This window comes from Myxine glutinosa, chromosome 10, assembly GCF_964187855.1.
Source record: "Myxine glutinosa chromosome 10, kmMyxGlut1.1, whole genome shotgun sequence".
NCBI classification, from domain to species: Eukaryota; Metazoa; Chordata; class Myxini; order Myxiniformes; family Myxinidae; genus Myxine; species Myxine glutinosa.
This window is the reverse complement of record NC_136270.1, coordinates 120385435-120399642: the sequence shown is the minus strand read 5'-3', so window position 1 is coordinate 120399642 and position 14208 is coordinate 120385435. Positions and strand designations below refer to the sequence as shown.

General features: G+C 44.5%; 1 protein-coding gene across 1 annotated transcript in view; it reads left to right on the top strand.

Moving 5' to 3' along the window:
• The window catches only part of LOC144893969 (uncharacterized), a 78580-nt gene that overhangs the window by 34823 nt on the left and 29549 nt on the right, over window positions 1-14208 (top strand). Inside the window, exons 8-10 of the mRNA XM_078785229.1 lie at window positions 2608-2979; window positions 5836-5931; window positions 6072-6110. Of these exons, the coding sequence (XP_078641355.1) occupies window positions 2608-2979; window positions 5836-5931; window positions 6072-6110 (507 nt within the window). The remainder of the gene's footprint in view (window positions 1-2607; window positions 2980-5835; window positions 5932-6071; window positions 6111-14208) is intronic.

Genomic DNA, 14208 nt, shown 5'->3' with positions numbered 1-14208 from the left:
TAAATGTAAATTGGTACTTCCTGCTCCACAGCACACTGCTCTGTCATGGCCGGCACTCATTGGCCAGACATATCATAATGATCTTGTCTCATACATGTGACACTTGTATGTGCCTCTGTCATGGGAAATCCTTACCTAGCCCTGCCCACAAACAAGAGGTCTTTACGCCTGCAAAATTAATGTCTAACCTGTCTATAAATTACATACGCTAACTCCTCATGAATTACGTGCAACAAACGACTTGTTATTACAGGCCCCTGTTACATTAGTCAGGGCCCTTAGGGATATTTTGGTTCAAATTCTTCCAAAAGCATCAAATTTGGCGCAGATGTTGCCCATGCCATACTCTTTCGATTTTTGACGGGCGCCAAGGGCGGTATGATCCGTGGACCATACCGGTCCATCCCGCCATGTCACCTGACCTATGGCGTCATAATTAGGATATGCATCCAATCACATGGCGTACTATAAGTGGTCAAAGTTCAAAATGAATCGATCGAAAAATGAAGGCAGGGATCCATTTTTAAGGTTTTCATAAAATCCAATATGTCCGCCAGGTCACATGACCTATGACGTCATATTTATGACATGTATACAATCATGTATACATGAACCCGGATCATGATCGCACAAAAATTAAACACAAGGATATGGCATACAGTTCATAAAACATCAAAATCCGTACCATTGTAATTAGACTGATGAACTGCATATGCCTGAAAATTAGGAAATAGACATGTAAATATTTCCTCTAATTGTCAAAAATAAGGTCAGAGTTCGATTACCCAACCCAGAAACATAAAATGGTGAACCTCGCGTAAATCTTGACAAAAAATTCAAAAACCGACATGTTTGACTCAAAAATGACCTTTAAGATGACCTTGAGGGTTGACCTTGACCTCGAATCATCAAAATAACATCATAATTGGATTCATCGACCTCGAAAACCCCTAAAAAGTGGTATCATACATGATTCCAACCCTTTTGGTTATTTAACTGATTTTCCTCCAATCCGGGTGGCGGCCATTTAGTATTTCGCCAATATGGGGCCCCCGGGGGGTGGGGGGGGGGCGCCCGTCTTGGTGCCCGTCAAAAATCGAAAGAGTATGGCATGGGCAACATCTGGGCCAAATTTGGTGCTTTTGGAATAATTTGAACCAAACGGCCCCAAAATATCCCTAAGGGCCCTGACTACATGGCAATCTAACCTACTTGAAACACATGGACCATACTACACTTACCACCATCTAGTTATCGATCCACCCTACCCTTCCACGTAACAATAATATGGCTGCCATCTTGGTTTTCTTGTGGGCCTAAGACATCAGGCCTGTAGGCCTCTGCTGATTATACACTACATGGGTTTGTTGCCTCAGATTTCCATTGGCATTGTTTGGGTCACGTGTTACTTGTGATGAAGGACTCTGAAAAATCTAATCATATGTCGAATACAATTTTTTAGTAATTTTAATCAAGCCCGTCTGTAGCACCTTCCTAAAATAGCGTTACGTCATTTTTGAACAGCCCCATATTGGAGTTAAACAATCCGTGACTGTTACAAATCAGCTCGTTCTGATATAGCAATGGTGGAGGCTGACATGGATGAAAGGTGTCGAGTTAATCTTATAATAGCAAATATTAATGTGTATTTCCCAATCGAGCTGTCGTCTTTCAAGAGTGCTTTAAATGCGCTTTTCCCAATTAGCCCATTGCCAGAAGTTGGCGCAGGTTAAGACCACAGTAAGGTCGTCTTGTTTTTGTATACAGAGTCCAGGCTCATGGAAGACCGAGAAAACTAAACGGATCAGGCTGCAACAGAACAAAAGCAACAGCAGAGGGAGGGGGGAAAACAGCAACAGCTGTGGGAGGTGGACAAACAATGGGTGAGGGGAGGAATGAGGGGCAGGAGTGGATGTATGGAGTGGATAAGTTGGATACAGAAAGAACCTCTCAGGAGAGAACACTGGAAATTTGGAAGGAGGATGGATTGGGGTGGGGAGGGTACATTAAATTAATATAGTTAAACATACAGTAATTAACATTACACTTCATCTGTTTTGTCCACCAACATCACCTCCAAACCATCACCTTCTGGGGCCCCGTCTTGAATGATCCGTCACATATGGGCCCTGGTTGTCTTGGGGTCCCAAGCAAGTACATGGGTTGCATGGTCTAAACGCCGCCACGGTAGACGGCAGAGAGGAGAGCGTGCGTACCTGTAGGCCATCCTGTCAGCCCAGGTCTTAGCTTAACGTATTGTTAATAAAGAAACTGCGATTCCCATGTTGTATTTATTTGTTCAAATGTTTCTCGTTTTGTGTGATGCATTTCTTCTGGTTTAATGTGGAGCTTTGCCTGCATTCGGAGCTTTTCACAAAGCAGGAAGCAGCCACCGGTAATGGTGGACTGCAGAACGTATCAACGCACGCACGGACACACACCACACTTTTTGCATTCTGTAATTGATATCCTGCATTGTAATTAACTTCTTCATTATTTCTTAAAATTAATAAATCACCTGCCTCTGTTTTCCTGCAATGTAATAATTTTAACAGATTCATTGACAATGTCTATCAAAATATTTGACCATCTTCTGTCCATCCACAGCTCTTTTGACTGTGACATGGTCCTACAATCACGACATGGGAAAGAAGCTTTCACTGAACGCCTGGCAAATGGCGTCGCCCGCTCTATATGCGCCTACACATACAATACCAGTTCCGACAACTTCCTTTTCAAGAACCCCGTTGAGTCATATGATCACCTTTTTGAAAGTAACTGTCTCAGCCTGACAATTGCAGCAGGTGCATTCTGGTGGTTGGGGCTGATAGTGATAACCTGCCACGTATGGAGGAGGCAAACACAGAGGATGGAGAAGACGAGAGAAATGTTCGTGCGACGGATGTATGACAATCTGTGTGTTGCTGCGGACATGTTGTTGAATCGGCGGTACGATGAAGAATATATCGAGATAAAAAAGTAAGTTTCTTTTTTTTAGCGAATTATTGTTGAGCTTATTCTGCTCATGAGGAAATAATAATATGAGTTCCCTTTGGAGGAATTTCCAACACAGGAGGAGGCCATTAGGCCCATCCAAGATGAGTTCCCTTTGGAGGAATTTCCAACACAGGAGGAAGCCATTAGGCCCATCCAAGCATGCACAATGAACGGTTGCCAACCTTTGTTAGTTGCGAAATCGAGCATTTTTCAAGTATATTGGTTCGTCTTGTGCATTATTCTGTCTGTGTGTTTGTCTGTCTGTATGTCAATCGACTACAGGTCACAATTTTAAACCGATATTTACGAAACTTCACCAAATGGTGGAGTTAGTCATAAGGAAGACGCCCATTGATTTTGAGGTCACATGATCAAAAAGTCAACGTAGGCCAAACAACTTTGTCGAATTTCTAAAATCCGCAATTTACATGTCATTGACTTGAAATTTGAAGAGGATTTGCATATTTGGTTATTTAATGCAACCACTAATTATTTTTGAGGTTAACATAGGCCAAAAAGGTCAACATAGGCCAAAGGTCAACATCGGCCAAAGGTCAACAACTTAGGTGGAGTTCCTAAAATCCTCAATTTTCATCTGATTGACTTGAAATTTGAAGGGGGATATGCATATCAGGTTACTGAGTTCAACTACCAATTACTTTTGAGGTCAACATAGGCCAAAAGTCAACAACTTATTTTCGGGATTTCACAAGTATCGTGCTATGCACGGCATATTTCTTGTTTCTTTGTCTGTGTCCTATCCTTTTGTAAATGCTGTGCATTAAGCAAGGAAGCAGCACGTACCATTATTAATGTTTTTGTATGGCTCGGCTGGGGTTCGAACCACCGACCTCCCAGACTCAGAGCAGTCGCTCTAATGTCTAACCATTACACCAACGAGTCTGGTTAAGGCCTTATGGTACCCTTCAAAAAGAGTAGGCCATTGTATTCTGGTTCCATGGCCAAATTTCTGAATATCGTGCCCTGATTTATGGCGCATCATGCAACAACGGAATGTCTGCGCCTCCAGAAATGGTGCAAACTCATAGCCAGGTGCAGCATAAGGAATGACATTTGTTTTTTAACATTTTAAAAAAACTTTTTTTTTTATGTTAAAGGCTCCAGGCACAGACGATATAGTCCTCACCGAGGCCAGGCCTTCAATAAAAGAGCTGCATTGACAGAGAAGTGAAGAAAGGGAGAATAGGGTAAGAGTTTTTGAGTAAGTAAAAAAAAATCTGCTTTTTGAAAAGGGGAAGGTCGTACGTGTTTGGAAAAACATGGGAAGGTAAAGCGTTCCATAGTGTGGTGTGGAGGGGAAGAAACAAACATCATTACGGGCCACCCTTGAGTTGCCAATGGCCACACAATAATCATGCGATGTAGTGGCTTGTCGAGTATTCCGTGGTCTCACTAATGGCGGAGGTACACAAGCAGCAAGTTATTGAGAGCAGAAACGGAAGTAATATCTGTAGAAAAGAGAAAGAGAACCAACTTTGCGGTGTAATTCAAGCGGGTCGACTTTTGAGATCAGATTGGGAGAGTTGATACGTCTGATTGCTTTGGATTCAATTCTGTCCAGTAAGTATGTGGAGGTAGAACCTCCCCAGATGTGAGAGCAGTACTCTATACAAGGACGAATCAATCCTTTATATAGTTGAAGCAACTGTTGAGAGGAGAAGAATCTTTGACATCTGAACAGGACTCCCAGTTTCTTCGAGGCAGACTTACCGATTTGTGTAATGTGTGGATTCCTGGATAAATTTGATGTTAGGGTAATACCTAGTAGGTTTAATGAATCACATGGTATAATTGTAGCGCTTTCAAAGGGGATTGGAGAGTTGAGATGAGTTTTAGAGAGAGAGATGTAAAGAAATTGAGTTTTAGAAGCATTAAACTTAACCTGATTACATTTGCCCCACTGGGAAATCTTGTATTGAATCATCATTCTTGGCATTTATTTATTTTTACATCTTGCTGCGTATGAATCAATAATCCAAGCGACTCGCATTGAACGATGATTATTTCTGGATCGCATGATCCATTTTAACCTGATTTGAGTGTGCAGGTGGTAGCTATAACAGTCTTGTCACCCTAACCAGGTAGCACCCTAACCTTAACCCTAACCTGAGGAAATAATCTGAGATATGGCAGACAGAAAGATGTCAAGGAACTTGAAAGAGAAGGTTCTGATGTCTTGTGTAACGCCGGCCTATCTTTACGGTCTTGGGTAGCACCTCGCTGGGAGTTTGTATCATTTCTGAAGGCACAGACAGACACACCACTGGTACAGTGTGCCGAATAAATCAGGGCAGGATATTTAGAATTTAGTCATGGTGCCAGAATACAATGGCCTGCTCTTTTCAAAGGGATTTTAAAATTGATCCTTGTGCCACTTGATGTCTTGTATTCATGGTGTATTCACTGATGCAAAGCCTCGCTTGTGAAGCTCCAGAATGACAGTTTATAGTTGGGTTTGGAATCTAACCCAGAGGAGACAAATGAAAGGTGAGTATGAAATGTCACACTAGACTCTGGGCCCTAATTGTTAGAGCATCTGCTCTGAGTCTGCTTCCTTGTTTGATGTGCAGAATTTAAAATAGGTAGACGTACAAACAACCTCAGTTTGGCAACCATTGCGTAGCCTTTGATGGACCTCATGGCCTCCTGCATTAAAGTTCCTTGTGAGGATGCTCATATTATTATTATTATTATACTTATTATTATTATTGTAAGTATTCTGAATCAACATGAAATGACCAAAATACAGTGGTGTGGCTTTTTCATGTGTAAAACTTTGTTTTATCACAATCAAATACCCATCGATGTTTGTTTCAGATATGAGTCTTTAGTGGACGTTGACATCTATCTGTGTGCGACGATGTGGCACGAAACACAAGAGGAGATTACCTGCATACTGACATCTATTTTCAGGTCAGCTATTTCCAGGCAACAGTATTGCACAATAAAATATATAACTCATGAAAGCTCCCACCATTGTTTTATTTATATATTTATTTATTTGTTGTTGTTTTTTAACTGATGGACGAATAAAAACCCTTTGTTTTGTTCAGGTTGGACAAGCAACAAGTTCGATTTACACTGGATAGAACGTAAGAAATTCAACATCTTTTCCACATCCATTTAATTTACCTTTATTGGAATTTTAGTTGATGTTTGTCACCTCCACTCCTGAAGGGGGACGCAGATTATGTTTTCACCCCTGTCTGTTTGTCTGTATGTCTGTCTGTCTGTGAACAAAATATCTCAAAAGGTTGTGAATGGAATCTTGGTGGAGAGGTGTGTGATGAGGACGAAATGATTAGATTTTGGTAAAGATCCAGATCTGGATCCGCGGATTTTTAAATGATTCTTCACCATTGAGAGATCGGGCGAAAGAACGATATACAGGACGATATCGCAAAAGATTGTGGACGTATTTGGACAAAACTTGGTGGATAGGTTGGGTATGTAACAAGGAAGAAGATTCCGTTTTGGTGAAGATTCGAATCCAGATCCGGATCAGTGAATTTTTAAATGATTCTTCTCCATTGAGTGACAGGGCCAAAAACTATATTTAACATGATATTACAAAAAAGTTACGGACCGATTTTGACAAAACTCGATGGATGAGTGGGTTAGATGACAAGAACAAGCGAATTCGATTTTGTTTCAGGTCCTGATCCAGATCTGACCTATCCGTGGGATACAAATCGTAAACTGTTTAGCCTGGTGGAGGTATGCGTTCTGTCGAGTGCCGTTCAAGTATTAGTCTGTAATACTTCCTTTCAAAACATTTGATCATTTCATCAACTTGATTCATATGACTTCAATGCAACTCTCTGATAGGCAATCTGATCATGGCATAAATGTTGACTGGTTGGACAATTTGCGATTTGAACCATTTGATGTGATAATTTATGATTTTGCTGCAAATGAAGGATGAGACCCAGACATCATTTTTTTTGTTCATAACATTGATGAATCACAGTATTATTCTCTAAAAAAAAAATTCAGAGTATTTTTGTCAAATATATGTGACTCCAGGTTTTCTTGTGGACATTTTAATTCTAGAAGTGATCTTTAAAAATTTAACAGCAATAATGATTATTTGAATTTGTTAAATTTTCAATGTGATGTCATCGGCTTTTCTGAAACGTGGCTTAAAGAAAACATGTGGCTTCCATATATGCCAGGTTATTCATTCTTATGCAAAAGTACATGTGAAAAGAGTACATGTGGCATTGCTATGTACATTAAAAATATATTTTTATATGTTTACCGTGAAGATTCAGCATTGAATGAAAATTTATGCGCATCGTTATTTTTTGAGATGTATCGAGACAATGGCAAAAACATAATTGTTGGTGTAATATATGAAGCTCTGGATGTAAATTATGAAACATTTATGGATGCCTTGGATACACTAGTGGCTGCCATATCTATAGAAACTATAACGGCGCTCAGTAGAGAGCATACCTCCACCTGGTGAACAGTTTACGTTTTGAATCTCACAATAGACCAGAAAATCACAATACAGAATCACATTTAACAAGTTTCGTCCAAATCCGTCCATAACTTTTTGACATATCCTGCTACATATCATTTTTGGCCATATCACTCATTGGTGAAGAATCACTTAAAAAATTCTACGAGCTCGATCCAGATCCGGATCTTCACCAAAATTGAATCGATTCTTCGCTGTCAGACACAAAACCTACCCAACAAGTTTCGTCCAAATCCATCCATAACTTTTTGACATATCCTGCTATATATAGTTTTTGGCCCGATCACTCCTTGGTGAAGAATCACTTTAAAAATTCTACTAGCCGGATCCGAATCCGGATCGTCACCAAAATCTAATCATTTCGTTTCGTGTCTCACACCCAACCTCTCCAACAAGTTACACCAGTGTTTAAAACTGGGAGAAAAGCGAACTCACAAATTCTAGGTCAATTTCTATATTTCCTGTATTTTCAAAATTGTAAGAACGAATTATGTATCCAAGATTGTTGAAATCTCTAGATAAACATAAACTTCTCTGTTAGAGTCAATATGGATTCCGAAAAGGCCACTCTACATGTATGGGTCAGGGGGAGGGGGGGAGGGGAGGGGGAGTGGGAGGGGGAAGGGGAAAAAGGGAGGGGGAAAAGGGAGGGGGAGGGGGAAAAGGGAGGGGGAGGGGGAAAAGGGAGGGGGAGGGGGAAAAGGGAGGGGGAGGGGAGAAGGGGAGGGGGTAGGGTGGGGGGGGAAGGGAGGGAGAGGGGAGGACGGAGGGGGGAGGATGGAGGGGGGAGGAGGAAGGGGGAGGGAAGGGGAGGGCCAGTCAACAATGACGTTGCAGTTCTCATGGTCGGAGAGCAGCACAACAATCGCGACATCGTCCTGAATCTTCGCAATAGCACGAAGCGGATTTTGGAGACTCACCGATCCTGTGATGCCCTCCAGTACCGGCGTTGCCGGGTGGGGGAAGGGAGACCCGTACATTCCCAACCCGTACGTTCGCCCTCTCGACTCAAGCTCACTCGGACAAAAGCCTCGCACAAATTACACAGTGAAGGCCCAATGGCCATGTCTATGCCACAAATCAAGTACGTGAGCGAGTCGGGCGCACTGAATTGAAAATATATAGAACGCTCATACTCCGTGAAAAGTGAAGCCAACTGGCGGCGGGGATGGAACATCACGTGATCGCTCTGAGCGAATCAGCGCGCTGCTCTGCCACCAGTCAGAATCCGTGTATAATATTCCTCGCTGAAAAAAAATCTATGTGATACATGCTACTATCTATGCTAAATCATGCTAAATCATGCTAAATGCTAATCATGCTAAAATCTATGCTACTTGCTGTGAGTTTATGGCGGCAAGGAACATCACGTGATCGCGTCACGAACATCTTTCGTGATCACGTGATCGTGATCGTCATCAATGAGCGCGAATGAGCGAATCAGCGCGCTGCTCCGCCACTTGTTCAGATTCCGTGTATAATATTCCTCGCTGAAAAAAAATCTATGTGAAACATGCTACTATCTATGCTAAATCATGCTAAATCATGCTAAATGCTAATCATGCTAAAATATATGCTACTTGCTGTGAGTTTTTGGCGGCAAGGAACATCACGTGATCGCTCTGAGCGAATCAGCTCGCAGGCGATGTAACCGTTGGCGCGCAGTGACTTTGCTTTTGCTTTGCTGCGCTGCGCGCCGTCCGTGCGCTACGCCGCGACGAGTAGGAGGGCCGCCATGGTGGCGCTGAAGCCTTGGGCGCGGGCCCGGGTGGAGCCGCCGCGGGTGCAGATCTTGGTGGTAGTAGCAAATATTCAAACGAGAGACTTTGAAGGCCAAGGTGGAGAAGGGTTCCATGTGAACAGCGCTTGGACATGGGTGAGTCGGTCCTAAGTGACGGGCGAAGGCCTTACGGACGATGTTGGGCGATGGGCTCCCATCTGCCCCGGTGCGAGCGAAAGGGAATCAGGCTCAGATCTCCGAACCCAGAGTGCGGAGAAAGGTCGGGGGATGGCTCGTGCTTGCCGCGGCCTCCCAACGTTGCGGTAACGCAAAGCACGCCTGGAGACGGCGGCGGGGGTGCCGGGAAGAGTTTTCTTTTCTTCGTTTCTTCGTGAAGGGACGGGCGCCCTGGAATGGGTTTTACCCGAGATAAGGGCCCGCGCCCTGCAGAGCGTCGCGGCTCCTGCGGCGTCCGGCGGGCCCTCACCGCCCCTTGAAAATCTGGGTGCGATGACTGAATCTCGCTCTAGGCCGTACCCATATCCGCAGCAGGTCTCCAAGGTGAACAGCCTCTGGTGCGATGGAACAATGTGGGTAAGGCAAGTCGGCAAGCCGGATCTGTAACTTCGGGACAAGGATTGGCTCTGAGGGCTGGGTCGATCGAGCCGGGGCGCGAAGCGGTGTACGGGAACGCACTCGCGGTCGGGGCGAGCCTCCGTTTCCCGGGCCCGCGGGGCTCCCGGCCCGTCGTCCGGTCCGCCGGTGCCTCGCGGCATGGCGTCGGGTTCTACCGCCGGCACGGGCGGTGCGTTCGGGGTTCGGTCCGGTGCCGTGTCCGGGGACGTCCCTCCCGTCGTGGCCCTTGTCGAGCGCCCCGCGTGGCGCGCGCGCCGGCCCCTGCGCTCGTCGTCGTTGTCGGTCACGCGTCCCCGCCGGCTCCCACGAGCCTCCCCGTCCCGTTGTCCTCCGCGGGCAACCGTGGTCGCGGCGGGGCGATGGTTCTTGGCGTTGCCGGCGGGGCTGCGGTCGGCGCTTGCGGCGCGACGCTCGGACCGTCACCACGCGCGTCTCGTCGGGGGTCTAACGTGCACCTCGGGTGGCGGCGGGAAACTCTCCGGTGCCGGTGCCGGTTTCCGGGTCCCCGGCCCCGTCCTTCGGCTGGCGGGCCTGCGCCCTCTCGCGGTGCGTCGGCGTCGGGCGTCCTGGGCCGGATCGGCCCGGCGGCAGTCCCGGAGCACGAGATACTCTGTTGCGAACGTGAGCCGTTGCCTCCCTGTGGAGCGGTGCTCTGCCACCGATTCAGATTCCGTGTATAATATTCCTCGCTGAAAAAAAATATGGATCTAAAGATGAAAGGAAAAAAATCCTATGTGGTGTGAATGGCAATGTTCCTCGCTGAAATGTGAAAAAACGCAATCACTTTTCGCTCAGATTTACGTGCGAACGCATAACTGTGAGTTTATGGCGGCAAGGAACATCACGTGATCGCTCTGAGCGAATCAGCGCGCTGCTCTGCCACCGGTCAGATTCCGTGTATAATATTCCTCGCTGAAATGCGCTGAGGTAAAAATATGGTAAATAATATTATGAAATATTTATTTTTAGGTCGGCCATGTTCTTCCCAGGCTCAATGGCCATGTCTATGCCAAATATCAAGCACGTGATCCTCTCCGTTTAGGAGTCTATCGGTAACATTACACACACACACACACACACACACACACACACACACACACACACACACACACACACACACACAAACGGTGTTTTATCTATCTATAATTCCAGTAATCTCTGTGTGTCTGTGTGTGTGTATGCGACCGCTGTTTCTCGACAACCACGGGTCCGATATACTTGAAACTTGCCAAGTATATTGCTGGGGACCCGAGGATGTGCCTTTTCAAGGTTTCATATTAATCGGAGAAGTAGTTACCGAGCTATGTCCAAAAAACGATTCAACCAATCAGAGAGCAGCGAGCTATCACGTGTGCCGAACGTGGCGAACAGACTCTGCCTCGGACGGCACATTTGAGAGCGTATTCATTTATTTCCCGTTGGCAAACTATGTTGGCGCTATGTTGGCGTTAAACTATGTTTTAAAACTAATTAAAACTAATTTGCGATTCTTTCGCTTTCCTGCGCGTTTGTGCACGCTATGGCGATTTCTTTACCAAACTCCGCAAGCCGTTCGCTTTGGACCAAACCATTTCATGTAAATAGAGGGGGGGGATTGTCACCGTACTCGCAAGCCGTTCGCTTTGGACCAAACCATTTCATGTAAATAGAGGGGGGGGATTGTCACCGTACTCGCAAGCCGTTCGCTTTGGACCAAACCATTTCATGTAAATAGAGGGGGGGGGGGGGGGTTGTCACCGTACTCGCAAGCCGTTCGCTTTGGCTTTGCGAATGGACCAAACCATTTCATGTAAATAGAGGGGGGGGGGGGATATAATTTTAGATATACGTATATAGTACGGGCATGCCCTAGTATATATAGATGTATGCATGTATGTCCCTTCCACTGGCATTTTGTGGTTTATTCCCTTTAAAGTTCGTTTTCTTTGCAAACGTTGGTCCGATTGACACAAAATTATCACCACAGGAGCGCCTCCTCCTGTGGAATTAAAAAAAGATAACTATGACGTCACATGTCACGTGGTATGGACGCCATCTTGGAAAAACCGAAAAACTTTGCACCTCTTGATCTCTGAAAGTGCTCATGGAAAAAATTGAAACGTGGCTCATTGTAAACTACTCCCCAGGGGGAATAACATATGTTAATGATGATGTTGGAGGTGCCTTCCTATAAATCGACAAGTAAAATGCTTGATCCGATCAGTGTGATATTTCTTGAGCGTGATCTCGGAATAAATTGGGTAAGAAAAAATATTGATGTCATCGGTCACGTGGTTCAGCAGTCATGTTTTGCGGCGTAGCTCGTAAAGCAATCGTAGAGCATTGCATTGCCATCTGGAACAGCGTTTGTCTATCCGTCCGGTGTATGTATGTATGTATGTATGTCCCTTACAAATGTCCAGCAATCAGAGCTGAGGATCTGGTCACATGACTGGGACAGCAGATCCTCCACTCAGCAGATACAAGCCCGGCTACGCTGTTTTTAGAGTATTGGTCTTGTTTAGTAAAAAACAAGGAAACTCCTTAAGATTTAGACCAAATTAAGATCCTGGTGTATCTATCTATAATTCCAGTAATCTCTGTGTGTCTGTGTGTTTGTTTGTCTGTGACCGCTGTTTCTCGACAACCACGGGTCCGATATACTTGAAACTTGCCAGGTATATTGCTGGGGACCCGAGGATGTGCCTTTTCAAGGTTTCATATTAATCGGAGAAGTAGTTACCGAGCTATGTCCAAAAAACGATTCAACCAATCAGAGAGCAGCGAGTTATCACGTGTGCCGAACGTGGCGAACAGACTCTGCCTCGGACGGCACATTTGAGAGCGTATTCATTTATTTCACGTTGGCAAACTATGTTGCCGCTATGTTGGCGTTAAACTATGTTTTAAAACTAATTAAAACTAATTTGCGATTCTTTCGCTTTCCTGCGCGTTTGTGCACGCTATGGCGATTTCTTTACCAAACTCCGCAAGCCGTTCGCTTTGGACCAAACCATTTCATGTAAATAGAGGGGGGGGGGGGATTGTCACCGTACTCGCAAGCCGTTCGCTTTGGACCAAACCATTTCATGTAAATAGAGGGGGGGGATTGTCACCGTACTCGCAAGCCGTTCGCTTTGGACCAAACCATTTCATGTAAATAGAGGGGGGGGGGGATTGTCACCATACTCGCAAGCCGTTCGCTTTGGCTTTGCGAATGGACCAAACCATTTCATGTAAATAGAGGGGGGGGGATATAATTTTAGATATATATATAGTACGGTCACGCGGGCCGCACCAAGGAACGGGCACCCACGTACGGGCACGTCCTAGTAATGAAAGTATACCACGATTTGAATGGACTAAATATCTCGGTGTTTATATTGATAGTAAATTATATATCAAGGAAATTCTATGTTTGTGAACTTTAAAAGAAGGTTTCCCAAGGTATTAGTTGAATTTCACAAGCCTGAAGTGCTTTCTCTCCCAAAATGTACTCCGACTGTTGTACTTTGACCTTGTACTTCCTTTTTTAAAATCATATTGTACTCTTGTATGGGGTAATACATTTCAGTCGAATCTTAATAAATTATTTGTTTTACAGAAAAAACTTATTTGAACTAGAACGGCACTCAGTAGAGAGCATACCATACCTCTGCCTGGTTGGCCATATCACTCAATGGTGAAGAATCACTTTAAACATTATACTAGCCGGATCCGGATCCGAATCTTCACCGAAATTGAAACAATTCTTCCTTGTCACACACATAACCTGTCCACAAAGTTTCGTCCAAATCCGTCCATAACTTTTTAAGATATCCCACTATGTATCGTTTTTGGCCCTATCTCTCAATGGTGAAGAATCACTTAAATTTTTACGAGCCGGATCCGAATCCGGATTTTCACCAAAATCTAATCATTTCGTCCTTGTCACATACACTACCTCTCTGCCAAATTCCGTCTGAATCCGTCCACAACTTTTTGAGATATCTTATACACAAACAAACAAACAAATGAAAAATCGGTCAGAGACCGAGGACTTGCCGAAATGCACTTTTTTATCGGCCATTTTAAACAAATATGGCGGCCGAACCACGTGACCGATTACGTCATCATTATTTGTTTTCTAAACTAATTTATTCCTTGATGATGCTCAAGAAATTTCATCTTGATCGGATGAAGTTTTGTACTTGTCGAATTTTGACGTCATAATGGAGGCACCTATGACATCATCATTAACATATTTTATTCCCCATGGAGAGTTCTTTACAATGAGCCATGTCTCAATTTTTTCTATTCAGCACTTTTGGAGATATAGAGGTGCAAAGTTTTTCGGTTTTTCCAAGATGGCGGCCGAACCACGTGACCA